General features: G+C 38.2%; 2 protein-coding genes and 1 non-coding gene across 4 annotated transcripts; 1 reads left to right on the top strand and 2 right to left on the bottom strand.

Moving 5' to 3' along the window:
* Window positions 1-42: 42 nt before the first annotated feature.
* Window positions 43-7,178, bottom strand: LOC110767421 (putative E3 ubiquitin-protein ligase LIN-1). Of its 2 annotated transcripts, none has more exons than XM_021970958.2 (16): window positions 6,897-7,178; window positions 5,325-6,354; window positions 5,104-5,161; window positions 4,627-4,968; window positions 4,429-4,517; window positions 3,055-4,338; window positions 2,789-2,933; window positions 2,452-2,682; window positions 2,057-2,366; window positions 1,833-1,957; window positions 1,627-1,746; window positions 1,368-1,499; window positions 1,149-1,271; window positions 941-1,051; window positions 472-867; window positions 43-378 (listed from the first exon to the last, which is right to left on the bottom strand). In XM_021970958.2, the coding sequence occupies exons 2-16, from the start codon at window positions 6,260-6,262 to the stop codon at window positions 361-363; spliced, it is 4,422 nt and encodes a 1,473-aa protein (XP_021826650.1). In that variant the 5' UTR covers window positions 6,263-6,354; window positions 6,897-7,178; the 3' UTR covers window positions 43-360. The 2 variants fall into 2 exon arrangements, with proteins under 2 accessions (XP_021826650.1, XP_021826649.1); XM_021970957.2 differs by having other exon boundaries at window positions 5,325-6,360; window positions 6,897-7,177.
* A 12,306-nt stretch (window positions 7,179-19,484) lies between these two features.
* Window positions 19,485-23,698, top strand: LOC110771262 (elongation factor G, putative (DUF668)). The gene is made up of 13 exons (XM_021975529.2): window positions 19,485-19,798; window positions 19,974-20,275; window positions 20,411-20,736; window positions 20,829-20,921; window positions 21,007-21,100; window positions 21,343-21,436; window positions 21,569-21,666; window positions 21,950-22,019; window positions 22,186-22,289; window positions 22,379-22,495; window positions 22,584-22,660; window positions 22,824-22,868; window positions 22,985-23,698. The coding sequence occupies exons 2-13, from the start codon at window positions 20,021-20,023 to the stop codon at window positions 23,475-23,477; spliced, it is 1,866 nt and encodes a 621-aa protein (XP_021831221.2). The 5' UTR covers window positions 19,485-19,798; window positions 19,974-20,020; the 3' UTR covers window positions 23,478-23,698.
* A 1,584-nt stretch (window positions 23,699-25,282) lies between these two features.
* On the bottom strand, window positions 25,283-25,391 carry LOC148297920 (small nucleolar RNA Z279/snoR105/snoR108). Its single transcript, XR_015833330.1, has one exon. It is a non-coding gene; the product is annotated as a small nucleolar RNA Z279/snoR105/snoR108 (small nucleolar RNA).
* Window positions 25,392-26,796: the final 1,405 nt, after the last annotated feature.

Raw genomic sequence — 26,796 nt, 5'->3', positions numbered from 1 at the left:
TTCTTCTTACTAAGAAATACCTTATTTTTGTTACGGATAAACATTAATCTGACTGACCAGTGTCTCGATTAATCTGAAAGCATGTTAACACATTTGCCCCAAACTTCAAACGAAAATTATTCATTTCAAATATCGTGAAGCCAAAAAGGAGAAGAGGGCAAAGTGGATGTGCTGAATATGTTTGACAAAAACGAAATTTGAATATGTGAGTATACTAATTGGTAATTGACTTTACAAGGATTGACAGTTGCTGGAAATTGAAGACCCTCTTGAGCAAATGATTCTTCAGCAAGGAACATATGATTGTGACTTGTAATTGAAGATATATTTCAAAATTGTCACAGTACAGTTTACATATGCTCAGTCTAGGGACCAAACCTGCAATCAAAACAAACAAACAAAGCATAAGATGAAATATAAATTCAAAATGCTAAAAACTTATGTAACTGGTTATTTGTATCTGTCTCTAACCTGGATTCTGCCATCAGAGGAACCTGCAAACAGCATCCCTCCATCCATGTCTGCTGCCAAAGATGTAATCTTGGCATGTCCCCCACAAGCCATTTTGATGGAAGCAATTCGAGTGAACCTTTCTTTCAACCAAACCTCAATCACTCCGCACTTGGTGGCTGTGAATATTAAGTCATTGTTGATGGCTATTCGTTGGATGTCAAGCCCCGTTACGAATGTTCCTACTACTGCCTTGTTTGGAAGGGAGAATATCTTCCCAGCTGATGCATCCACCGATGAACCGCCTGCGTATAGAATGCCATCCCGAATGTGAAGGGAATAGACGACTTGTTTCCCCAACAGCTTTCTTGTGCCTGAGTAGAATGCGCTTGATGTGTATTTGCCCAAATTAACCTCCTGCCATTTATATTTTTTTTTTAACATTAAAATCTCAAGTCAATTGTAGCCAATTGTAGGTTTTGTGATTTACCTGGATGCTGTAACCAGAGCAACCACAATACAGGTTAGGCCCTGTCATGGCAAGGCTCTTTACGTATTTGTTGAAGTTTATATGCTTTTGAACACCAGACCACTCATACACCTGCGACAACAATGCTTATGGGTAAGGCCTAAGATGCAATCTTTTTCTCTTTTTGGCCTGTGTTACTCACAGTTGTTCATGGACAGAGAGCACTTACCTTAACTCCAGTGCCTTGAGAAATGAAGCACGCCACTTTAGCATTTGCTACCAATTCGTATACTGCCTCCTTCACATCATGCACTTGTAGACAATGAATTTCTTCGGCTTTAATTGCCCAGACCTGTAGACGAGAAAATGTTAATAGAAGAATCAATGAAAACAACTTATGTTTAGAAGAATCTTTGTCTCAAGGCCATGTAGTAGGATAATGTCTTACCCGAATTGTTTTGTCTAACGAACCGCTGTATAGTTTGTCACCTGAAGATGAAATATAGAGGCATGTGACTGCCTTTGTGTGCTCACGAACTTCTTGAATCAATCTCAGTACCTTCTTTCCAGCATCCCATACCTAAAAGGTTGACAATATTAGTCTCAGCTTCTGTTAACGAGGTATTCTGTATACAAATCCTCCATGTATAACTTTTGCATGCAAGTGTGAGAGAATGAAACAGGAGTAGTTCTGGTTTGGTCTTTACCTTTATAGTTCCATCGGAATGGCTGCTTAAAACCCGACCTTTCACATGAAGCAAAGACAGAACCTCTCCATTTGTAGATGAATCTAATTCAACCGCTTCAGCACAACTCCACAGCTCTGTCTATATTGCAGAATGTTTGGAGTAGTCAGTAATCTGTATACTTAAATTACTCCAAATTAAAAATCTTGCTCCCCCACACCACTTACTATGTCAATAGATGACAAGTTCATCAATGCTTTCATTATGTCGTTCGCTACCGCCGAATTTTTCTTGAGTTTTCTCAAAGTTTTATAGATGCATTTAGCATACACCCCTAGTGCTTCAAGCGCAGCTACAATTTGGAAGTTAGAGATGTTAACTTCTTTTACTTATGTAGACAAGTTGGAAATGTTTGTGTACAATAACAAAAGCTTTCCTAGACCGAGATTACCTGGATCATTGACAAAAGATTTCAAAGCAAGAGTTGCCAAAATCTTCTCCTCCAGGTTATTTGACGATTGGAGAACATTTATGAACTCGTCAAGCAAGGCCTTGCGAGCTTCTCTTTTCACACCAGTATCAGGAAGTATAGAAAGCATGTTTGTGAGCCATGTGGCAATGACAAGACATGACTTTGCCATCTCTAAGGAATTACTCTTGAGGCATTCTTCCAAAGCTTTAAAAATAGAGCCCCTTTCATGGTTGCAAAGTACAAAAGCAACCCTTTTCTGCCAAGAGGTTACAGCTTTCTCTTCTTCGTCCTGTGTACAAGTATTAAATATCAGGATTTAAAATTAATGAGGTATATAAGCTGTGAAAAGAATAAAAACCCAACAAAAGGCACACCATTGTTCCCATCTCTGCCTTCATCAAAGCATTGTAAGGTTGATCAAATCCTGCAATCTTGAGCAACCAGGCTCCAGTGTATGACTCCCCTGAGGAAGTTATACGTCCAGTAAGAGATAACAAGGCATCTAGAGCCATCATTTGAGAATTAGAGAACTCTTTCCTCCGCAATGCTTCAATTAGTGCCTCTATAGACTCTTCCCTGTAAATGCTCATCTTCCATGGCTCAACCTGCAAATGTGACAATCTTAAATCTTTGTTTAAATGGCCTAGCGTATAACAGAAAGATTTATTTACGATTTAAGAAATGGAATTGATGTCAAGAGCAAAGGAAAACCAGGAGATCAAGCTGAAGAAGAAGAGTTGCAATTGCAGGTTGCTGCTCCATCGGAGCCATTTGAAGATACACAAGAAAGGTATGCATTGTACTAAATGCCCCTTCATCTTTAATCATCTGCAAGATCTGATTGCATAATGTTCTCCTGCCCATAAGAAGAATTCACAACTCTTATTGTCAGTGCTGGCGAGATAGTATGATGCTATGAATAGCAAAAGAGAAGTGAAGACTTATAATGCAACACAGGTAAATGAGTATATATATACCTGTTCAACTGAACCAGCTCTGACAGAAATTCTACACATATTCCTCTCACACAATCATTTCCAGCATGAAATAATTCAAGAACAGGAGACAGTTCAATTCTATTTGCTATCAAGCTCCTGCAACTTTTTTCAGCTTGCATACAACATAATAGTATCGAAACAATTGACCTTCTCCCTTCTGCCCTATCCAAACACCTCACTAGAGCAGGAATACCATTTGCAGAAATAACACTCAAAGCATTAATGGATCTGCTGTTTTCATCTCCTCCCATCAATATTTGCTCAATAATTGCTAATGCAGCATCTTTAGGCTCCATTATTAGTTGAAGATCATCCAATTCCTCATTTTTGCTCAGGATTAGCTGGACAAGGGAAGGTATAAGATCATGGGCTGAAAGCTGAGCAAATGCTGGCCTCAGCTGGTATATAAGCACAGCAGCCTCAGCTAGCCCATTTTTCAACAGAACAGCCAAACAGTCAAGGTCAGAATCTACACTGGTAAGTGTTTCTCCAACACTTTCATCAGAAAATATTAGCTCAGAGAGGATGTAAATTGATGTTCTCAAGACTTCCCTGTTCAGAGAAGCTGAAAGTATTTCGATGAACCCGTTTACAGTTGTCAGTTCAGATAAGTAAGAATGAACTGCAGGATCAGCCTTTGAGTCCTTCCACAATTTGGCTATTGCTAACACAGCTGTCTCACATTCTTGTAAGTTTTCTGATGTACAGAGACTTGAAACATGAGGTTTTAAACCGTTGATGATTGTCTCAACTGCAGCTTGAGATATCACACTGGTTGGTGATGTAGAAACGGCTGCTCGCATAAATCTTTTGTTCCTTTGGTTGATATAATCATCAGTGTTCCTGTGACCTAGGAAATCATTTGTTCTCTGTGGAGTGGCAGGCAAAGAATTTTCTTTCGTGGAGGGGTGGTTCAATGAGTATCTTGGTGTTTCAGCGTATGAAGACTCTTGAGCAAGATCAGGATGCTGTTCTTTCCAAGATGTTATTAGTCTTTTCAAAACATAGTTCGTTTTGGGCAGTGTAGTAGTAGCAGCGATGGGTTGCCTTGTAATGGGGCATGTCGTATTTCCTCGTTTGAGCCATTCTTGGATTGCTTTTCTTTCATATGTCTGACCTGTTTCAAGGGTAACTGGGTCACAGAAAATCTGACCAGTGATAGGGCAGACGAAATCCTTAGGCGGTCTTGATTTAGTTGTCAGCTTCTTAGAAGATGGGAGTGAAACGCAGCTTTGGCTTCCTTCATCATTTTCATTAGGGGGACTGCACAATCAGAAGAAAGTTAAATACAATAATAGGAACATGCAAAGGTGATGGTTTCATGAATCTAAATATGAATTATACATATTTCACCTATTTTTCAACTTTTGGCTATTCACATTATCAGAATTCATACTTCCTGTCCGACTATAGGTTTTCCTGCAACCTTTGGTGGCAGCCTCCTAATCACAAAGCAATTTTCAGCAAAATTCCAGCGTTTCAGCTATGCATATAGTAAATAGAACAAATAAAGTCGTGAATGATTCAGTAGCTGTAGAGTTTGTGTCATACTATCAATTCGCAATCGGAGTCTGCTGAACTAATGCTGTACTCATTACTCATGCCTGGAGATGCAGGCAAAGAAGTGGCAATAGCTGAATCTGTCATGCGAGTGGACAATAAGCGCAACACAGAAGTGGCTTCGTTTTTACCCTGCATGTCTGGTTTTGGAGATAAAATCTTTGGAGAAGTTTTAGGGGAATCAAAAGGAGAAAAGATTGTTGGAGTATGTATCCGGCTCTTCGTTACAGATAGCTGTACTTTTTGCCCACTTTCCTTTTCATGATCTGAAGCCACAGTAGCATCATTTGGCTCATAATCAGATTCATCTCCATCTTCCTCAGGGATGCCTTCCTGGCACAATGCACCAGATTATAGCTTTGGTTATTCTAAAATTTACAAAACCTATAATGAGCACAGAATTTAGAAAGCATATTTTTTTAAATCTCAATCTTCTTATAAATATTGTAAATGACTTTTCAGCCTTACCTGAGGATCCCATCTAGCAGACTCTAAATTTAGCGAGGAGGCAGAGGTGACACTCATTCTGTTTCAACCAAACGTCCAAAGGGTATAAACTTGTTAAAGCTCTAAATAAATCAATAATTGGAATTCTAAAACTTTGGTATTTTTATTTATTTATCATATGTACGAACTTTGTTAATATCATACACCACACTGTCCAAATTGGCCACAGGATGAGAACTAACCTGCTTGATTCTTTTGTGCCATCTTTAGACTTAAGGATGGGAGAAAAACCAGCACTCTTGGGCAAGATAGGACCAAACTTTACAAAATCGGGAATTGAACGGCTGACCTCACGCAATGGGGTCATAGGTGCCTCTGCAATAGGCAACATTGGAATCACCTTCTTACTTGAGGTTGAATCAGAGTTCATGCAATCCTTAAAGTACTTAGCATAAAGCCGCGTATTCTCATCCAATGATTCTCCATAAAGCTGCTCCAGCTTTTGCAGTTTCTCCACTTGATCAGGCCTCATTGAATAGATCAAGGACTCGCTGAAAAATTGATCCAAATCAGCTGTAAAAGAAAGATCAGTAGAATCAGGAATTACTTCCATCACAAGCCTGTGCCTCTGCTCTGAATACCACCCTACAATTGAGTTCATGTGCGGAAGAAAAAGTTGTTTCCAGAGTTCAGGAGCAAAATCGATCCGCGAGAAGAAAGGGTCAACTATAAACATCTCAATAACATGGAGAACTGAATTTTGGACATGGTTCCGTAATTTGGAAAGGTATGACAAGTTGAGGTGCGCCCAAGCAGATAGATAAAAATTGGGGACTCCAGCAGTTTTCTGGTTAGAGTTCAACATGGCACAAACTTGCAGCATCTTTTCAGCATGGTCCAGTCTTGCAAGCTTGGTTTCCATATTGGAAGTGTCGATAGCTTCTTCGAGAGCCTCAATACCCCAGTCCAGATTGGCAAGTACTGCTTGATCAGAGTATCGAACTTCAGTTTCTCTGCCACAGCTTCCATCTTCTGCTGCCAATCTCTCAGCACATTGTTCCCTATGTTGGGCTCTCTGCTCTTTGTTGATCAGCTGATCCCGTATAAAACCATCCACTGTGGTAATTAATACCCTAACAATGTCCTTTTGGTCCATTGCAAATCTATAGTTTGTAGCCATCGTTGGAGTTTGCAGATCCTATCTTATCAAATTAGTTTGGAGATCATCAACTCGTAGCTATTTGGTGTTCCCTTTGTCTGCTGAGAAAATACCTGTATCTTCAATAAAAAATCATAACTCAATCAAATGAAGTCAAATGGTAATATAAGACCAGTGGAGCTGAGCCATTTCTGCTTGTAAAACAAAGAAGATAGTTAGCAACCCTAAAGTTCCATTTTTCTTTTCCATCACAGGTTTCTCAGAAACTCATGCAATTATAAAAGAAAGCGTCAACCTAAAGAATTACGTAAAAGTTAAAACCATCAATCTAACATTCATTCATAATTATTTTCTGGTGAGTATTTGATCTTCATATCTATCAACCGTACGATCAGATCATAACTCAAACATCTATAACAACAACTCAAGACTCCTCCAAATATATATAATAAAAAAAGGATGCTTTACTTCATGATCCTGGCATTGATAATTGATTGTAACACTCAGGCTCGTAAATTAGATTTTTGGCCTTCAATATCAAGAACGCCAGAGAGAGAGAGAGAGAGAGAGAGAGAGAGAGAGAGTCACTCAGTCTTATTCTATAATATTGTTAAACCCAATAAAGAAAAAAAGCTGAGTTCAGAAACATGCTTACCATATTGAACAAGTAGCCTCCCAAGTGGAGTGGGTGATTATTTTGTCATTCTTTTGGAGCTCATCAGAAATGAGAGCACTTTTTCTTCAAGCAATTCAGAGAGAGAGAGAGAGAGAGAGAGAGCCGGCTGCTAGTACAATGCTCTGGTGAGACTGGTAGGCTGGTAGCAGCTGTGCCGGCTTAGGCTGTTGCTCAAGTGATGATCAAAGCAAACCGTGGACTGAGCATTTAACTAATACCAATTAATTACGCCTAATTCACTGTTGATGTCATAATTAATTTTAAAAATGAACGAGATTTGAGTAGTCGTTTGCAATGACGAGAGAGCGTTTTACCTTTTTGGCCTAATCATTGGACGTGTCTCTCGTCTCTCCATATCACACACTAAAATCAACCCTTTAAACTCTACTTCAGTTCAAATTAACAAACATATTGCTTCCCTTCCAAAATCCAAAATATTATTATAATAATAATAACAACAAACATTACTAAAATTAAATTGAACTTACCCCAACTCTACTCTACCAGGCTGCTGTTGGGCTATTGGCCTCACGTGTTGACCCGGTTGGGCTCATGGCTGCTTCTGTTTACACACCTCTAGCTTTAACAAACATAATCATGGGCTCCAAATATCAAACGTCCACATCGCTTCCATTCTCGGTTCAAACCAATATTGCCAAGTGGGACCCCAAGATTCTTACCTTCTGCTTGTTTGCCGTTTGACTATTCGTCCATGTATCCCACGTGAGATCATACCACGTGTCTCTTCTCAACGGTCCAGATCTAAAGATATTTCTCAAGCACCGTTACGCTATGTGAGTCTATATATAATCATGTGCTTCAGTTGAGGATCCCTAACTTATTTGAGGGACACTCTTGTGGGGCCCACTCCGTATTGTATTTAACTAATTCAAACCGTCTATTTTGTAAATACTCGTTCAAAGATCATCTCTGTCAAAAATCACTTGAATCCGATATCATTTGACCACTCAATTGAATTATTGAAATTTTAGTATTTTCTTGAAGCACCGTGTTCATTAATTTTGTATGACACAACTGGATATCGAAACGGTTTCCCATTTATCTAATTTTTTGCAAGGATAATCTATGAATGAAGACCTAAAAAACAGATGGTTTGGATCATTTTAAAAAAAAAATTGTAAGGTACCTTAAAGGGCGTTCCTCAAATAAAATTATTTTAGGGATCCCTCTATAGAAGGGGACTCATATATCTATACATGATCGAGGGACACACATAAAATCACACAGTTTGATACATTTTCTTAACCACTAGATAATGAGTCATCTAAGGGTTAGAAATGCAATTGATATGAATTTTTTTATAATGAAAATAAAGTATTCATTTATTGATTTTGAGAAACATAACTCCACACAGTATACAAGGTTTTCTCTTCCTCAATACTACCACTTATTCATTTCTCTCCCCTCTCGGAGCATCCACAAAGGGCTCCCTAAACTATCTCCTTAGACAAATTTTAGGAAAGAATTGGAAAAATACAATTCCAACCATGCTCCCTATCCACCTCCTAAAATATGGAATCTTTTAGGAGCTCTTCAATATGAGGAGAGAAAAAAGGACTCATAATGGCTCTCTATAATTTAAAGTTGCTTTATTTAATGAGTATTTCAAACCTTTAGTTAATGCTAACTATTTTTTATATTATTTTTTTATAATAAAGATGGACCAATTATAAAAAAAAAAGTTATAGCATTTATAACTCCTTAAACTAGAGAGCATAATTAGAGTTTAAATTTTATAGAGATCTCCTAAAGTAACTTTTATATGTTTTTACCTAAAATTTAACTGAAAAATAGAGAGCATGATTGTGGATGCTCTCAGCTCTTTTCTTTATTCAATCACTAACTCTATCTACTTCTGTAACAACCCGATCATAAATTAATATTTAATTATTAATTTATTTAGGTAAAAGACGATTTTACCCCGGGAATATTTTAACGAGTTCGCAGACATGCGGCAAGCCCAATTCCGAGTTGTAACGAAGAAGGAAATGTCTAAAAAAAAAAAGGACGTAAAGGGAATTTTAAAACTTCTTACTGCTACAGTCCGCTACAGTAACCGGGGCTCTTTTTTCTTTTTTTTTCTCTCTCCTTCTTCTTCCTCCAGCTTCAGCTATTTTCATCGTCTCCTCTTGCGACTGTTCGACTTCCAAGCCACAAAATCGACGTCGTCGTTCACCGGTTGGCCGTGTCACCTTCATGAAAAGTGTTCCTCTCGTCCTCCTCTATAAATCCCACCCAAGACCCGATCCGATTCGCTGATGATGAGCTCGAATTGAAGCTAGGAAATGGTTAGGCTTTTTCAGCGGTATTTTTGCATTTTCCGGCGACTCTAGCCACGGAATCCGACGAGTGAGGTATGGAAATTCATCCCCTTTTTGTGCTCTACCTATTTATGTATTTAGTTTGGGTTAATTTTGAAGTTTTGAAGATTGTTTTAAATACCCATATTGGGCCAACTATTTTGGCCCTTTTTCACCCATTTTCAGCCATTTTTTGGCCGTGGTCCGAGATCAAAAGTTGCTCTCCTTATTAGTCTGAACACGTTGGTATAGGTATTGGCCGGTGGTTTGGAGTTGGAAAATCTATCAAGACACCCATTGTTGCCCGTGGCAGGCAGAGGCGCTTGGGCCACTTGGTGGCAAATCATAGAGTTCCAAAATACTCTTCATGTCATCCTGAGCACGACGGTACGCTCGGATTAGCAATTGGATACTGTTTGACTATTGTACGGATAGTACGCCTATTAGGTGTTATCCAGTTCGATTGGTTTGGACCATTAGATCAACTTCATTTCCAAATATGTTGATCTAGGCACTTCTAGGATCATATAGGAATTCGCGGATCGAGAATCAAAGTCCCGGATGCTTTGATTCAATAATTCAAAATTTAGATAAAAGATAACCGTCCAATCGTGAGCGATTCGATCGTTCAATTCGGACCAAACTTGCAGGACAGGTATAGTATACCTTATTGAACCCATAGGAACTCTCAGATTGGAAATGGAAGGTCGTGGGCCCCGCGGGCCCCGTTGACCCTGTTTGTACAATATCTGGCCAAGCACTCCCCAAACACTCCCAAGCCAAAGGGAAGGGAGTCCCACATCGACAAAACACAAGAGGAGGGGACTCTCCCTTCTTTATAGAAGGAGACCTCTCCCCTTCAAGAAGGGAGAGAGTTGGGTAGGCTACTTGGGCCTCACGGGCTTACCCATGAGCCCATTTAAAACCCACGGATTATTGGCCTTCAGCCAGATCCTCAGCCTTCGGCCATCAGCCTTCAGCCTTCAGCCATCAGCCATCTGCCTTCGGCCATCAGCCTTCGGTAGTCTTCCTCTTATCCTTGGGTCAAACCCTATGTGCATTGTATACAACATTATCGTAATGAGAACATACTTCTCCGTGGACGTAGCCCATTATTCGGGTGAACCACGTACATTTGTCTTCTGTATGCATGTCCATTTATCTACCGAATGCTCTTAAATACTGAGGGTCCTCACCTTCGACATCCACCTCATCTTTAAGTTGGCCTAATTATTACCCGTCTAGTTTTAGCGCAAACAGATTGGCGCCGTCTGTGGGAAGCGATACAAAACACTATGTCGTTCTCCTTCACGAGTGCTCTCGACACCCTTTTGAGCCATGCCCTTGGCACCTCCTACAGTCGGCCTTCGGCATCCATCATCATTCGGGGCGTGCTATGTCTTTATATCCCCCCAATGATTCGGCATCTGCCTTCGGCCTTCGGCTCCCTTGCATCATTCGGCGCGTGCGATGTCTTCACATCCCCCCAATGATTCAGCATCTGCCTTCGGCCTTCGGTACCCTTGCATCATTCGGCGCGCGCAATGTCTTCACATCCCCCCAATGATTCGGCATCGGCCTTCGGTACCCTTGCATCATTCGGCGCGAGCGATGTCTTCACATCTCCCCAATGATTTGGCATCGGCCTTCGGCCTTCGGCACCCATCATCATTCGGCGCGTGCGATGTCTTCACATCCCCCCAATGATTCGGCATCTGCCTTCGGCCTTCGGCACCCTTTCATCATTCAGCGCGCGCGATGTCTTCACATCCCTCCAATGATTCGGCATAGGCCTTCGGCCTTCGGCACCCCATCATCATTCGGCGCGTGCGATGTCGTCACATCCCCCCAATGATTCGGCCATCAGCCTTCAACCATCAGCCATCGGCCTTTTCTCAAAGCCATGCCGAACGGCACCTTCCAGGAGACACCCCTCCAGCACCTTTTCTCAAAGCCATGCCGAATGGCACCTTCCAGGAGACACTTCTCCCTTACGGCGCCATCTGACTTCGGCCATCAGCCATCAGCCTGCTGAAGAATGGGCTGAAGCATTACTTGGCCAGTGCATTAATGACTACAAGTCCCCAATCAAGAAGTACCTCCTTAATCGGGAACCTGGGGGACTCCTGTTTGTACAATATCTGGCCAAGCACTTCCCAAACACTCCCAAGCCAAAGGGAAGGGAGTCCTACATCGACAAAACACAAGAGGATGGGACTCTCCCTTCTTTATAAAAGGAGACCTCTCCCCTTCAAGAAGGGAGAGAGTTAGGCAGGCTACTTGGGCCTCATGGGCTTACCCATGAGCCCATTTACAATCCCACGGATTATTGGCCTTCAGCCAGATCCTCAGCCTTTGGCCATCAGCCATCAGCCTTCGGCCATCAGCCTTCGGTATTCTTCCTCTTCTCCTTGGGTCAAACCTTATGTGCATTGTATACAGCATTATCGTAATGAGAACATACTTCTCCGTGGACATAGCCCATTATTCGGGTGAACCACATACATTTGTCTTCTGTATGCATGTCCATTTATCTACCGAATGCTCTTAAATACTGAGGGTCCTCACCTTCGACATCCACCTCATCTTTAAGTTGGCCTAATTACTACCCGTCTAGTTTTAGCACAAACAGACCCAATCTAGAAAGTTTGACCCTCAATTGACCGTGAATCTTCCAAGGTAGTTTCACCCTTCGAGAAGACCTTGAACGATCGTGTAAACGAGGCTTGACTGTTTGTAAACTATTTTGATTACGTTTGGATTATGAGTTTATGTTATAGTGTTTTACGATATTCGTGGGTGTTATTCGGATATTCGAAGTTTATCTTGTTATTTATTAATTAATTATTATTATGAGTATGATCAAAGTATATGACTGGTGATATTGGATTATTCATATGTTATGAATTATTCGGTAATCACTTTTACTTTCTAAGGATATTATACTATGTTTGCTTGTGTAAAATTTGGAAACGGCTTATTAACTGGATTTTGGCGTGAATGAGAAATTAATTAAATGTCTAAATATACGCTTATATTTAATATATATACTCAGCGGCTTGAAGTCAATGAATTATGAATGCTAGTACTCAATAATATGTGGTACAAAAATAAATATTGTTGAAAACTGATTTTTGGAAGGTTGATAGAAGATTTGGAAAATGGATTGGCGGAATAAGGGAAAGTTTATGATAAGTTACTGAATATGATTTTCAAACCCACCATCGGAGTACCCCCCAGTTGCCTTGAAACAATTTGTCATTTATGATAATGCCCCACGAGTTTCGGGGACGCCTAAACCGTGTGGTGTGATGATATGCATTCTCGGGCTGACTACATGTCCCCCGAGTTCTACAAGGAATGTGGCTTAGGTTGACTAAGGGTCCCCTGAGTCTTGCGAGGAATGCGGCTCGGGTTGACTTTGTGTTTCTGAGGCCTGCGAGGATGTAACATACAGAATACGTGAAATTGACGGAATATGAATGGAGGTACGCCTAGGTGGATAGTATTTAAGTTTTGAGATGTTTTAAACTAAAATTGAGGATTTAATCTTGGTGTTTATGGGCGAAGGTTTTAATATATGTATTGCGTCGATTCAGCTGCACCAAAATGGATTAAGCTACATCCTCAACTTGTGATACTCGCAAGTGCACGAGCCATTCGGTAGTATAGCATATGTAAGTGCGAGGTCGATTCCACAGGGATTGGTGATTGAATAATCCAATTCAGTTTTCCTACACAAAACAGAAAAACAATAAAGAAAATAAATAAAACAAGAAAGAAAGAAAAGAAAATAACTCAAGTAGATAAATTCCCAAGTTCAACTAGATTAACGGATTGATTCTAGCTAAAGTATGATTAAGCCATGGTGTCTGGTCCTAACCTTGTATTCCTAATTCCCTAATTTGATCATCTGTTGTCTAACCTAAACTAAGCATTAGGAATCCATTAAGCATAGAAGAACATTTTAAACAACCAAGTATGTATCTAATACCTATTGTCGAATCTCCATACATACTCTTCCTATTCATAGTTCAATTCGAATTAAAGCATTGTGTCTACTCTTAATTCAAACCAAGATAGCTAACATGCAAGCCTAAATGGTGATCAATCATTCAAACTAGCATATTAACTTATAAGCTTAATAAATAAGAACAAAAACCATAATTGAAACTTGGAAACTAATCAAACTTGAAACTAAAGAAAAGAATTTACATAACAATGAAAAGTAAAGTGGAACTAAGAAAAACTTAAGGAGAATTTCAGCACAAATATTTCATTACAACAATTGAAAACTAGAAAGAGAAACTAAGAGGATTTGAGAGAGAGAAGGGAGGGGAGCTCTAGAGAAGTGTTTGAGAGCTCCCCCCTTTGGGGATGTGTTTTGAAGCTTGAAGACTTCTCTATTTATAGGGCTAAGAGGGAGGAACATCATGATGAATTCCAACACCACCATTCCTCTTTTAATACAACTCATAACTCTCACTTCATCTTGTCTATGTTAGTGTGGTTGGAATCAATTTCATCCCATACTTCTTTTGCTGCTCTTGAAGCTTTCTTCACATGGGTTTTCAAATATGTTCAATTGTGGCTGCCTTTTGCTGCCAACCCATATGGTTTTCTTTTGGTTGTTGAAATGAAATGATTCTTCTAAACCAAACTTGGTGTAGGAAGGCCTGAGGTTTCAATATGTATCCAATGGGGCTCAAATTTGGATATGTCATAATAGACACCCATTAGAACAACTTTTATCAAGAATGTATTCCCATATGAGCAGTAAAAGTGTATGTTTTGGGCCTTACAAGTTGACTGCCGAAAATAGACTGGAATTGACAATGCATTGCAGTCAGCTTGTGGGCTTGTTTTGGGCTTGATCTTCCCTCCTAAAAAATCTGGAAAAATCTGGATCTTCAAACCCTTTAAATTATCTTTCCAAGTATATGCAGCCCAACTCAAGAAAAAATCGAAAAGACCTTCAAATGTCATTTTTGGCCCAGTAACGCAGATGCTGCCGAATTTCACCTTAAGCTGCCAAAACTTGCATAACTTCCTCTAGGAGACTCGGAATCATGAACCGTAAAATGCTCCAGAAACTAGACTTCTGCATCTTTCCAATGATATATGGCTCATCATCTGGTTCTTCTTGAGCAAGTACAGTCCAATTCGTGAAGTTGACTGATCTGCAGACACCGTTTTGAGCTAACTTTTCTCCAAAATGCATTTAATGAGTCTCAAGCTTATTACACTGGAACAAACACAAATTTTATTAAAAGCACAAGTTTAACTCAAAAACATAACCAAATCATAAATTAGAAAGGTACAAAATGATATGTAATTATGCACCGATCAATATGTTTTCCTACTTAAGTGTTTTAAGAGTTTTCTAAGTTTTAAGAATTTGTATAATTCACAATTATTCTCATAAGTGAAGTTTTATTTTACCATGTCATTACTTAACTTTATATACCCGTTCTTTTTCTCCTTGCGTTTTTTTCCAATTAAAAAGTTATTCTCCTCTCATTATTTTCTTTTCCTTTTCAATTTCTTTTCAAATTTGATTTTGCAAAACAGGAGATAAACATAAAAGTTGAATATTTAACTTGTCAACAAAACAAAGAGAAATAACTATGTATTGCTTGATCCCTTTTAAAAGAGGGTACATAGGCAACCTAGAGTTACTAGGTGCAGCCACAAGATTAAGTGCTGAAAGTTTGTTCAGTTGGGTTATAACGGAAGTTGATAAAGGATTCACATTATTCTAAGAGTTGAGTTCTTATTTAAAGTGTGGAATGTTTTATTTGATTTATGGAGGACTGAGGCCATTCAGGTGTCACATCCCGGGATCGGCTCCGCCGTAGCACGATATTGTCCGCTTTGGGCTCCCCTCTCTGCCTTGACGGTTTTGTTTCTGGGAGCTCACGAGCAACTTCTCAGTGGGTCACCCATCCTGGGATTGCTCTGGCACCAACTCGCTTAACTTCGGAGTTCCCATGACTCCGAAGCCAGTGAGCTCACAAAAGGCCTCGTACTAGATGGATGCGGGCATGTACATATAAGGCACATCAACCCCCTCTCTGTTGATCGATGTGGGATCTTACATCAGGTTATTTGTCTTATGCATGCTGAACGGTTGGGATTTGTTGTTCAATGTTAATTGTATATTTACAGGTGGAAAGTTATTGGAAAACGAGCATTTTACAGGGGAGACTCTGCCGAATTTCTGGCAGAAGTCTAACTTGAAAAAGAATTTTGAGATTTAGTTAAAAGGGCAATTTGGTCAAGTGTGCCTGGCACCCGCCAGGTGTTAGACACACAGGGTTCGGCTCATATTCCAAAGTGGAATTTGGGTCGAGTCCTGTCAACTTCTCATTTATCTCTCTCTATCTCTCACCATTTCCCCTCCTACCTCATTACCTTCCTCAAGAACTTCATTGGAAAAATATCAAAGTTTTAGAAAACTGCTCTGAAATTTTCAAATGGGTTTCACAACTATTAACAAACTTGATTTACCAAACTTAAGATGGGTTTCAAATGCGCTTCAAAACTATTGACAAACTTGCCTCTTTGTTATTTCGAATTGATCTTATGATTATGACTCATAGATAAATGGTACTTGAAGCTAGCTATTAGACTCTCTTTTTTGGGGGGTAATTAAAGACTATTAAAGTGTGATTTCGTGTAAAAGAAACTTTGTGACTTTTTACCAACAAATGGTTAGCAATCACAACCGTCACCTACTCGACAATCACTCTTCCATATTTTTCCATTTGAAAATTATTGAGTTATTTATTGGGAATCTCTTTCCTCTTCTTTTTTTCAAATTTATTGAGTTATTTATTGGGGAATTTTGAAAATTTCAAAATCGGTGTAGAATAGAGATATTGGGTAAGCTTCGGTTTTGTCCAGGAAAAATGAAGGTTTGGTGAGAGGGAGAAAAAATTTGAGATATTTAATCATATACCCATTCTTAGCACTAATAATATAGATAAATCCTACACCATTTAATTTCTATAAACAAACCAACAAAAAATGACAGCTAGCCCTATTGAATTTAATTTTGATTATTAAATTACTTTGGTATCCTTTTGAGTGTTTTGGGTTTTTTTATGAGGATTTGGGGTTGGGTTTGTTTTAAGAAATCAATGGCAGTTTTGTGATTTAAAATAAGTTAAAAGCCTTTTTGTTATGTTGTAAATGAGCTTTTGGTGTATTTCTAAAGTTCATTTCATATATGGTTTTTTTTATAATCTGAGCTCCTATATTGGGTGTAATAGTGAATCTTCCAAAAAAATTCCAGCACCACTCTCTCTCCTCTAGCTCTGAGAAATCACTCTCCTCATTGGATCATTACATTATCACAAAGTTTTATCCTTTTTCCATCTTCAGTTTGAATTTATTAGGAACAAAAAAAAAGAAAGAAATCAATATATGACGTATGAGTGATGAAGATTTGATTGAGAGAGAAAGAGGAATGGAGGAGTGAGAATAACGTCGGAAATAGAAGACGAAGAACAAAGTTGCATATTTTGTACGGAATGAAAATATTTAATTTGGAAGTCAAATTGAATGCCAATTGTCAATATTTTATTGGGTGAGATATTGAAGTGGAAAGTCTAAAAATAATAATTGTTGTTATGTTTCCAAAAAGTAATAAAAGAGTATTAATTCTTTAAAAGAACACACACTTACGACAGATGCATTTTAAGCCATTAGATGGTGAATGATCGAAAGGTTAAAAATGTGTGTATAAATTTGTGGCTTTTTGTGTCCCCGATCACGAAATCATAATCTAATAGTCTTTACTACAAAAATAAAAAATCCAAGTCTAATAGCTAGGTTCAAGTGCCATTATCTATGAACCATAATCATAAGATCAATTCAAAACAACAAAGAGGCAAGTTTGTCAATAGTTCTAAAGCCCATTTGAAACCCATCTTAAGTTTGGTAAATCAAGTTTGTCGATAGTTGTGAAACTCATTTGAAAATTTCAGAAGAGTTTTCTAAAACTTTGATATTTTTCTAATGAAGTTCTTGAGGAAGGGAATGAGGTATGAGGGGAAATGGTGTGTGTGTGTGTGTGAGAGAGAGAGAGAGAAATAAAGGAGAAGAAGACGGGGATAGTGATCGAACGAAGAAGAGAGCTAAGAGGCGAGATAAATGAATAGGTAGTAGAGAGAACCTCGCATACCATGTGGAGTTATGTTTCCTAAAAGCAATAAATGAATACTTTAATTTCATTATAAAAAAATCAAATCAGATGCATTTCTAACCCTTAAATGACTCATTATTTATTGGTTGAGAAAGTGTGTCAAAATGTGTGATTTTATGTGTGTCCTCCGATCCTAACCTATATATATGAGTCAGAATCAAAGAACACACATAAAACCACACATTTTGACACATACATTTTTTACATTACATATATATTAACAAGCTCCTCACTCCCCGCCGCAAACCCAGAGAGCGAAAATCATCATCCACTGCAAAATGTCAAACCCAAACGCGTTTTTTATTCGCCACCGTATGAAGTTCGCCGACGATTGTTTCATAAAGATTCAAGAAGCACAGTGGCCCATGGATCTTCTCCCTCGCTAATGGTGGGCCAGAGACCAATGGTTTCCAGTTCTTTATTTGTGCACAAGCTTAATCTTCAAACAGCTTCTTCTGAGAATTATACCATCGTCCTTGTAATAATAATTCCATTTCTTAGAAATCTACAGTAGAGTTCATTGAAATCTACTGAAAAGTAGTGTTTTTTTTTTACCAACTAACAGTTAGTAACTATTTTTTTTTTATCTTTTATCTAAAAAGACATACCAAATTTCACATTTTCATTTTTTCAGAAGAAAAAATATGAATTGTTTTAAGAATTTCTTATTCAAATATAACAAACACTAAGTGCTTAACACTCCAAAAAATTATTTTTTAAATGTTTTACATAGAAAGATGAGTGGATACCAATCACAATTGCCTTTGATTATTATTTTCACTTGTTTTTCTTAAATTTTAATTTTTTTATTTATTATTATATATTTTTGGGTGGCAATGTGGAAATCCAAACAAGATTTAAGTGGCATTGGAATAATTCAGCCTAGATTATTTCATATTTCCCAACAAAATTATAGATTACTTAAATTTACCAAAATGATAAAATAATGTGATCAAATATAAACGGAGCAAATTGGAACTGTTAGACATGGCAAAGTATATGGCGCTAAACGTGAGTCAATCATCAAAGTCAACGCGGAACAACCCGCGAAACTTCAAAATCTGGGAATATCCCTGCTAAAAGGCACTCAGAATAAAGTGAATGGAACGATGCCACGTGGTTATCTGACCATTTCAATTCAAACTACCAAACAGTGCGACCTCACAGTCATTGAATTTTCAAGTAAGTAATAATTGGTGCTTCCACATTTGTTTGAATATACTTGCATTACATGCATAAAGATTTACATACAGTAAGCATAAGCTCATACATGTTCTTCCACATAACTTTCTCAGACACCAGCGTGTGTGAGAAAATCTCACCTCCTTTAAGATCGCTTATATTAGAAAAAAAGTAAATTAAAACTCTTACAAATAGTAGAGGACAAAATTCAACACTAAACGTTGTAAATATAAAATCTTCAAGATGACAAATCTGCATACATTAAAAAAATAATAATAATAAAAAAAAGACAAAAGTCCGTCACCAAGCGGAATGTGACAAATGTCGATAGTTTAGTTAAGTTAAGCTAAACATCCTGGAAAATTAAACGCAAAGGAGGTAAGCAACGTGTCAATATTATTGTAGCCAAAAACAAGAAGCCGAAACATGTCTCTGTCTTTGATCAAACTTCAGAGTTCAAAACCAACTTATCGTCCACAGATGGGAGCATCGTAAAATATCATTTCTTCTTGCCTTTTTTTTTAATTCACTGTTGACTAATAAATATCCTTCTCAATAAAACCGTTGACAAAATCAAAGATTGTTTGGAAATAATTAAGTACGATGAATTGATAATTAAGTCAAGAGACGATGGTTCAACGAACGGTAGAAAAGAAATTGCCAAATTGGTTTCCACAACCCATCTCCAGTCATTGTGATGCACAAGGGTAAAAAGGTAAATTCGGGGAAGTTGTAAGTGACGTCAGTCTCAGGCGAGGTGATTTCTCCCTCCGGCCAATCACGCATTTACAAATTTGCATTCATACAAAGAAAAGTCTTTGAGTTTAGGAGTTATAAATCCAAAATACTATTCCCAGTTTGGCTGGTTGTTTCCTGCTTTCCCACGAGATTTCCGTTCCTTGTAATCACGCGTTAATATTCCCTCTCTTTCCTTACCAACCCAAATTCAGTCATAAAGAAAATTCTCATCATTTTTCTCAGTCAAACATAACAACCCATTCTCATTTCTACACTCTTCCTTATCGGCCTGCCTTGTGCATTGTCGTCTTCCCAGCCGTATAATCTTGCCAAGCTTCATCATCTGTTTTGTTTTTTTTTTGTTCTTTTGAGAAAAATAAGAAGACAAATAAATTTTATTTGGCTCTGTGTTGCATCCTCTCTGCAAATAGGTATGTTATTGTTTTTTAATTGATAACGGTGTTTACTCTGTAATTGCGGTTTATATTTTCTATGATTTCTCTTAAAAGTCCCCGTTTGGTTGCTGAGAAATTGAAGAAATACTTTGTTGCTTTCTTCTGCAAATACTAAGCAATTGACAAGTAAGTCTTGTTGCTTATTATTTAGGTGCAATTGGAGCAATCTTCCAAGCTTTTAGAGTTTGGGGGCAAGCAATGGGCGGGGTTTGCTCAGGAGGAGCGTCCGCTAAGCGAAATATCGATATTAATAATGGAGAGAAGACTTCGAGGTTTTCCGGGAAACTCAAGTCAATTAAGAGCTTCGGCAAGCAGAAAGAGAACTCTAATTCTTCATATCCTGACGCAATTGCCCCTCGTATAACACCAAACAGGTTTGATTCTGGCGAGCTGCGATCCTCAATTTCCAGCGAATTGAAGCCCTCAACCCCGGCTAGGACTGGAGCTAGCAAGGTACCAAACAAGTTTTAATTTTGTTTGTTTTTGTTGCAATCAAGACAACGAATTTCTAGATTGTTTTCGTGAAATAAGTATTAATTGATGCATAGGTACTTATTTTTGCTTTAATTCTTGTGTTTTCTGTTGTAGGTCACCCCAAAGAACTCGTTCATAGGAAGAGCTGGCATTGCAGGCCTGGATAAGGCAGTTGAAGTTTTGGACACACTTGGCAGTAGCATGTCTAATTTGAATGTCAACAGTGGATTTCTTACTGGCGGCGCTTCTAGAGGCAATAGAATATCTATCTTATCGTTCGAAGTAGCCAATACAATCGCCAAAGGCGCAAACTTGTTGCAATCACTTTCAGAAGAAAACATCCAGTTCCTGAAGAAAGAGGTTCTTCATTCTGACGCTGTACAAAACTTAGTTTCCAAAGATATGAAGGAGTTGCTAAGCATTGCTGCTTCGGACAAAAGGTCGTTGCTTGCTGTAGAGAATAGCTTGAATTTAGTTGAAGCAATTTATTCCCTCTTATTTTCTCAACTTTTACTTTCCTGGCCATCTGCAGGGAAGAGCTTGATGTCTTTTCCAGGGAAGTAGTTAGGTTTGGAGACCTGTGTAAAGACCCACAGTGGCATAACCTGGGTAGATACTTCTTAAGGTGAGGCAAATTTGGGAGCTTCTGCTATGATTATATTTATAACTTTTTTGCTAATTTTAATATGATCTGCCAAACCATATTTCAGATTAGATTCAGACGATGATTTAGGTTACACTCAGCTGAGATCAGAGGCAGAAATGACAATGCAGGAATTGACCACTCTTGCCCACCATACTTCTGTAAGTTGCATTGATATACTTCTGGGTTTTCCTTTAATTTTATGTGCTTTTGCAATTTTGGGGCATGCTGCATTAATGATTTATATCCTTGACATTCCTCTAATTAGTCTTTAAAGTACTTCTGCTTCATGATGTATCGACATTTCGCTTTCTTCTCTCTACACTTGAATAACACTAGAATTTAAATATTGGATTACCTAATAAATCAAACTTGTAGAAGCTAACCTTTTAAACATTTGTAGGAATTATACCATGAGTTAAATGCTCTGGACAGATTTGAACAAGATCACCGGCGAAAGCTTGAAGAAGCAAAGGCTTTGCATCTCCCTCTTAGAGGTTAGGCATGAAAATCTCTTTTCTTTTTTTTTCTTTTTTTCCAGTTTAAGTGAGTGTCAGATTTTTGCTTGACACCTCTGAACAATAGCAATGCAGTAATTTATTAACTGGGAATTCTCTTTGTAATTGTAGGAGAGAGCCTCATGATGTTACTCAGTGATTTAAAACAACAAAGAAAGCTTGTAAGGAGCTTGAAAAAGAAATCTCTTTGGGCTAAAAACTTGGATGAGGTACTATCGTGAACCACTTGTTAAATTTCTGAAAAGGATAGCTCTGTGAAATTTGAAAACCTTTTTCAACAGAAGGCATAATTATTTGCTACTATTTGTTCGAGCCAGTGCATGCTTATTCAAAAAAATCGGCCACATTATTCAAAGTAATCAGCGGTTAAGCAATGTGTGCAATTGAAAGATATTGCTGCAATTATTCATTATTTGCCTTCAACAGGACATGATAAATTTCATTAGAATTCCTTTTTTACTTAATGCTGTCACATTATTTTTCTCTTTGCAGATCGTGGAGAAACTTGTTGATATTGTTACTTATACACATCAAGCAATCCTGGAAGCATTTGGAGATAATGGTATGAGCAACATCTCACAGTGAGATCAACAATTGATACTTGGATACATAGGCTTTAATGGATATACATGTGTTGCTCATAATAGATTTCTTCATCCTGCTTCAAGGAACTTTATGAACAACTCGAAATTGTTTATCACTCAGTCAATTACATCTTTACTCATCAGGGGTGACATTGATTAGCGTGGAGCGTAGCAAAGATCCTCAAAGACTAGGAGTAGCTGGTCTTGCGTTACACTATGCTAACATGATCAACCAAATAGATAACATTGTAAGCTCACTTCTTTATGTCCTTATATTGTGCGTCTTATAGAGTTGGTATAAATTTGCAAAATAGAATGTAATCTTAATCTTTAATAGGCGTCCCGACCTACCTCCCTTCCTCCAAATACAAGGGACACATTATATCAAGGGTTGCCAAATAGTGTTAAGCAAGCTTTACGATCCCGATTGCACACTCTTGATGCCAAGGAAGAGGTATTACAAAATGCATGATACATAGACATTTGTCCATTATTATTTATTGTAATTTTCCTCATTCCTTTCCCTATTGTGTTTTCTGCAGCTCTTGGTTTCTCAGGTCAAAGCTGAAATGGAAAAGACTCTCCAGTGGCTTGTTCCAGTTGCCACAAATACGAACAAGTATGTTGTGTAGCATGTTAATTGGAAGCTGCTGTCATTGCTTCGCCTGTGTTTGTTTTCATTCTTTTGAATGAAATTTTCCAACTAATTTTATGACTTAATTGTCGTTTACTGTCTTGCGTTCACTCATGTCTGTTTTTTCTAATGTTGCAATTTGTGGCAGAGCACATCAAGGTTTTGGGTGGGTTGGAGAATGGGCAAACTCTGGGTCAGTCAAGGCCTCTCTCTCAATATCTTCTGGGACAATTGATATTGAAAGTATAAGATGCATCTTATCAGTAAAATGCATATGATGATTCTGATTTTAATTTTCTCTTTTGACAGACTTGAGTTTGGTAAGAATTCATCCTCTGAGATTAACTTGATCCGACTCCAGACACTATATCATGCAGACAAGCAAAAGACGGATGTCTGCATCCTTGAACTAGTGACATGGCTTCACCATCTGATCAACCTTGTAAGGCATGGAGATCATGGTGGTTTGAAGGCTTTGCCTATACGGTCCCCGACTCATAGAGGATTGGATATTCACTCCAAGATGCAGGGATTTGTATCCAAGACCAACAGCACTAAGTCCCCAAGAATTCATCTTTCAGAAGAAGATCGAAACTTGTTAGATGAGGTCCTTGGAAGGGTGAAAAGGGTTCCCGGAGTCAGTAAAAGTCAGGAATTTAGTGTTGCCAAGAAAAAAGGAACTGGAGTTTGGGCTTTGAGCAAGAGCACTGGGAGTTCCCCATCAAGGGAGTTGAGTGCTAGAGGAAACTCGGATCAGACTAATGCCTTGGATGTTATGGATGGGATAGATTCAAGATATTGAGAGACTTCAGTTTCAAATTTCCAATCACGCATTTGTTTTTCTTCTCAAAAATCCAATATTTAGTTAATCACATCCGTTCACCTCTGTATATATATATACATATTCAGGCGAGCTATTAGTTTTATTGTATATGTACACCTGTTATGGTGGTTCCTAATTTTTTGTTATCAACATCAACATGGTAGCACCTATTTATTTATACATAGATGGGAATTCTTTTATACTGATGTTGCAATTGGCTAGCTCAGCTTCAGGGTCTATTTAAATGTAACGCCTGGCAAATTTTGTTGACAGAACAGATATTCTAATTTCAGCCACCCATTAGATAGGGATATATTTATGTCATGAAGGAAATTAAAGTTTCACTCAAAACCAATTGGTAATGAGAGTAGCCCAACTCTTAGCCCTTGCAAGGTTTTCCAACTTTTCAATATGGGACATTTTCACCTTCACTTTCTCACACGCTCTCATACGTGTGTTGAATTTTCAAGTCTAACATATGGATAACATATTGAATGATGTGGAACCTCGACTTTCTTCGTAGTCTCAACTTTCTTTAGTGTCAGAATCATAGTCTTAACTTTCTTTAGTATCAAAGTGAGTTGCCCATGTGTGATTCGACCTGATAATATTATATACGACACTTTTACTGTTTTGTGCCCTAGGAAGTAGATAGTTCAGAGTTCGGACAACTACGTAAGCTACTCCGACATCGGTGAATTCCTTGTAGTTCTACCTAGTAGGAAACTTCATTTTCCATTTTCGTTGTTTATTTGGAAACTAACTTTTGTAAATTTAACTCCAGTAGTTGCTCTGATATTTCCCACTTAAGACTAAATTTGAGGCCGGAGATTATGTGAAATTTGTGTGTGCCCTATATTGTGTGTGCTGCCAATTGAGATTCTTAAATTGGCATTATTTGCAGGTCGTTAACACAACACGAATTCGAAAAAAAAATTCAATATTCAGGTCTGGGTTATTGTGTTGGCTCGTTAGCCACCCGATATCTTGTCAATTTGCGAATACTCGTTAACCCGTTAAGCTCAGTGACATTTTTGTAAATTTGTATATCTTTTAAAACTGAGCAACCTTTGAGCTCTCTTCTTCTCTCAACTTGAGAGTCTCAAGCAACCACCACACCACCCAACCACCGTGAGCCATCCCAGCCACCTCCCCCTTCTGTCTCCTTCCCTCACCGATCGATCCCACCTATTCCCTCACCTTCTCCGATGAGTCTTCCTCCTCCACTGAATTTGGGTTCCATGAGGGAAGCTCATCGAGCTCGACTATGGCGGGGAGGGGTCTCCAATACTGTTTGATTTTATTTTATTTTTGCACCGGTAGATTTTTTAATTGTTTAAAATTTATGTTTTTTTTTTTTGTTTGTTTGTTTTTTAAATTTTAAATTCTTAACGGATTATCGTGTCGTGTCGTGTGATTCGCGAATAATAATGGGTCGTGTTCGTGTTTTTGGCATTTTCAACCCGTTTTCTTATCGTGTCATGTCAACCTGTTAAGAAAAGCGAGTTAACACGAAAAACAACACAAACACTGAAAAAACGACATGAATGCCAGGTAAGCCATTAGATAGATAGACTAATAAGAAAATCTATTCAATGCTTTTTGGAGATAGAAGCATTTGAACTGACGATTAAAAAAATTATTTTGATGTTACCCCAAAAAAAAATTCCTTCGTTCCAGCTATTTGTTTTCTGGTTAAGCAATTAAAAACAAAAAGTTATTTTTCAAAACAAAAATGAAAAAAATATTTAAACTGAATTAGTGTTTGGTTTTTATTGAGAATAGGGATCAGATGGTACAAAGATTAGGGTGTCCAATTGTCGTAACCAGGCTTTGGGGCGGACACCCATTTCTCGCATAATTATTGCGAATACTGACCACTCATCACATCCCGTTTCTGCCTGAAGGATCATGCTTTCTCTCGTTTTCCTTTCGTCTTTTTATACAACCTATTTCGACCCCTCTTTTTTCTCCACGTCGATGTGGGACTGCTCTCTTTCTCTCTCACCCCGTGTGATCCACCTATACTCTCTCTACTTTCTCAAACTCATGCGTATCTTGTTCCACTCTATTTTATTTAACTGGTGGTGAGATCCATAGTCCACAGATCATTTAATTAAGATGGTGAAAAAAATCCATAGTTCTACAAGATTTTAGTTCGTCGAGGAATGAGATTTTGCATCAATTAATCAGGACATGTACAACAATACAAAGCTAATTTAAGCTCTTCCATTCTAGCAGGTTTCAACTATGATTTACCTATTGAGATTAGTGTAAAAGGGAAACGAACTGGGAGGGAGCTTCATATTGTGGCTCTCTCTCTCTCCCTCCAACTCTTTTATTTGCTCGTATATCGTATGCATAATTACTAATAACAACAATAATAATACCATAGCTCTTCTTCCATTAATTCTCTGTAGCCTTCTGTGGTACCTCCTCACAGTCCACATTCCTCGAGTGTTCAACCACCACCACCACAACACTAAACCATCAATTCAAATGTAATATTTAATTTTTTAATATAGAAGATAGTCTAAATTACAAGAGGAGAGGAGTTTCTCACATATACTCTACCAAGATACCATGGAGGTTCAATCTTGATGAGACCACTAGTTTGCAAATCATTGTCATTTTCTAATGGACTAGACTGCATTGAGGAACATATTTTTAAATTGTTACACACATACATAAAATTCAATTCACCAATAGGGTGTTAGTTGAATTGGCTCAGGCTTTTGATGTGGTCCTAAGTGGTCATGAGTTCAAATTACCATGGTACACATGTGTGTGAATAATTTCAGGTTTGAGGTTCCATTTGTTTGTGTGTTTTTTTGCTAAGAACAAATAAAATTGTGGGGTTTAAATAGAAAATCTCTTTTATTTCTTATTTTTTAAGTTTGGGGTGTATTTAAGGGTAGTTTGGGAAGATAGTGGGGTTTTATTAGAAATTGTGAAAATTTAAATTAAAAGATGGGGTGAGCTTAGAACATGGGGTGTGAACTAAGAGAAGTGTAGGGTTTAAATAGAAAATCTCAACAACAAAAATTGAATTAAAAAATAAATAAACAAACATTGACGTGTTGGAGGTAGTGGTGGTGGACCATGCGTACGGGCCTTGTACTCGTAAGTTTAGTTTGGGCCTATAGAGTTTTGGGTTGGCAATTGTTCATCCTAGTAGGCCTAAAATGTTTCTTAACTTAGGCCCGTGAGTGATCTACGTGGTGGGGTCCGTTAGTAACACACTTACCAGCTTTCTGACACGTCGCACCGCCCAAATTTAATTGCGGCACATCTTCCG

This window comes from Prunus avium, chromosome 1 (assembly GCF_965620075.1).
Source record: "Prunus avium chromosome 1, drPruAviu1.hap1.1, whole genome shotgun sequence".
Taxonomy (NCBI): Eukaryota; Viridiplantae; Streptophyta; class Magnoliopsida; order Rosales; family Rosaceae; genus Prunus; species Prunus avium.
The sequence above is the reverse complement of the archived record's forward strand: the minus strand, read 5'-3'. Positions and strand labels throughout refer to the sequence as shown.

Excerpts from the sequence above, each read along its gene's own strand:
- LOC110767421 (XM_021970958.2), bottom strand. The coding sequence starts at position 6,262 with ATGGCTACAAACTATAGATTTGCAATGGACCAAAAGGACATTGTTAGG. Across the intron at positions 5,162-5,324 it reads GGCACAAAAGAATCAAGCAG|AATGAGTGTCACCTCTGCCT; the intron begins GTTAGTTCTCAT and ends TGGTTGAAACAG. Across the intron at positions 1,500-1,626 it reads ATTCCGATGGAACTATAAAG|GTATGGGATGCTGGAAAGAA; the intron begins GTAAAGACCAAA and ends TCAACCTTTTAG.
- LOC110771262 (XM_021975529.2), top strand. The coding sequence starts at position 20,021 with ATGGGCGGGGTTTGCTCAGGAGGAGCGTCCGCTAAGCGAAATATCGAT. Across the intron at positions 20,276-20,410 it reads CTAGGACTGGAGCTAGCAAG|GTCACCCCAAAGAACTCGTT; the intron begins GTACCAAACAAG and ends TTTCTGTTGTAG. Across the intron at positions 22,661-22,823 it reads GTTGCCACAAATACGAACAA|AGCACATCAAGGTTTTGGGT; the intron begins GTATGTTGTGTA and ends AATTTGTGGCAG.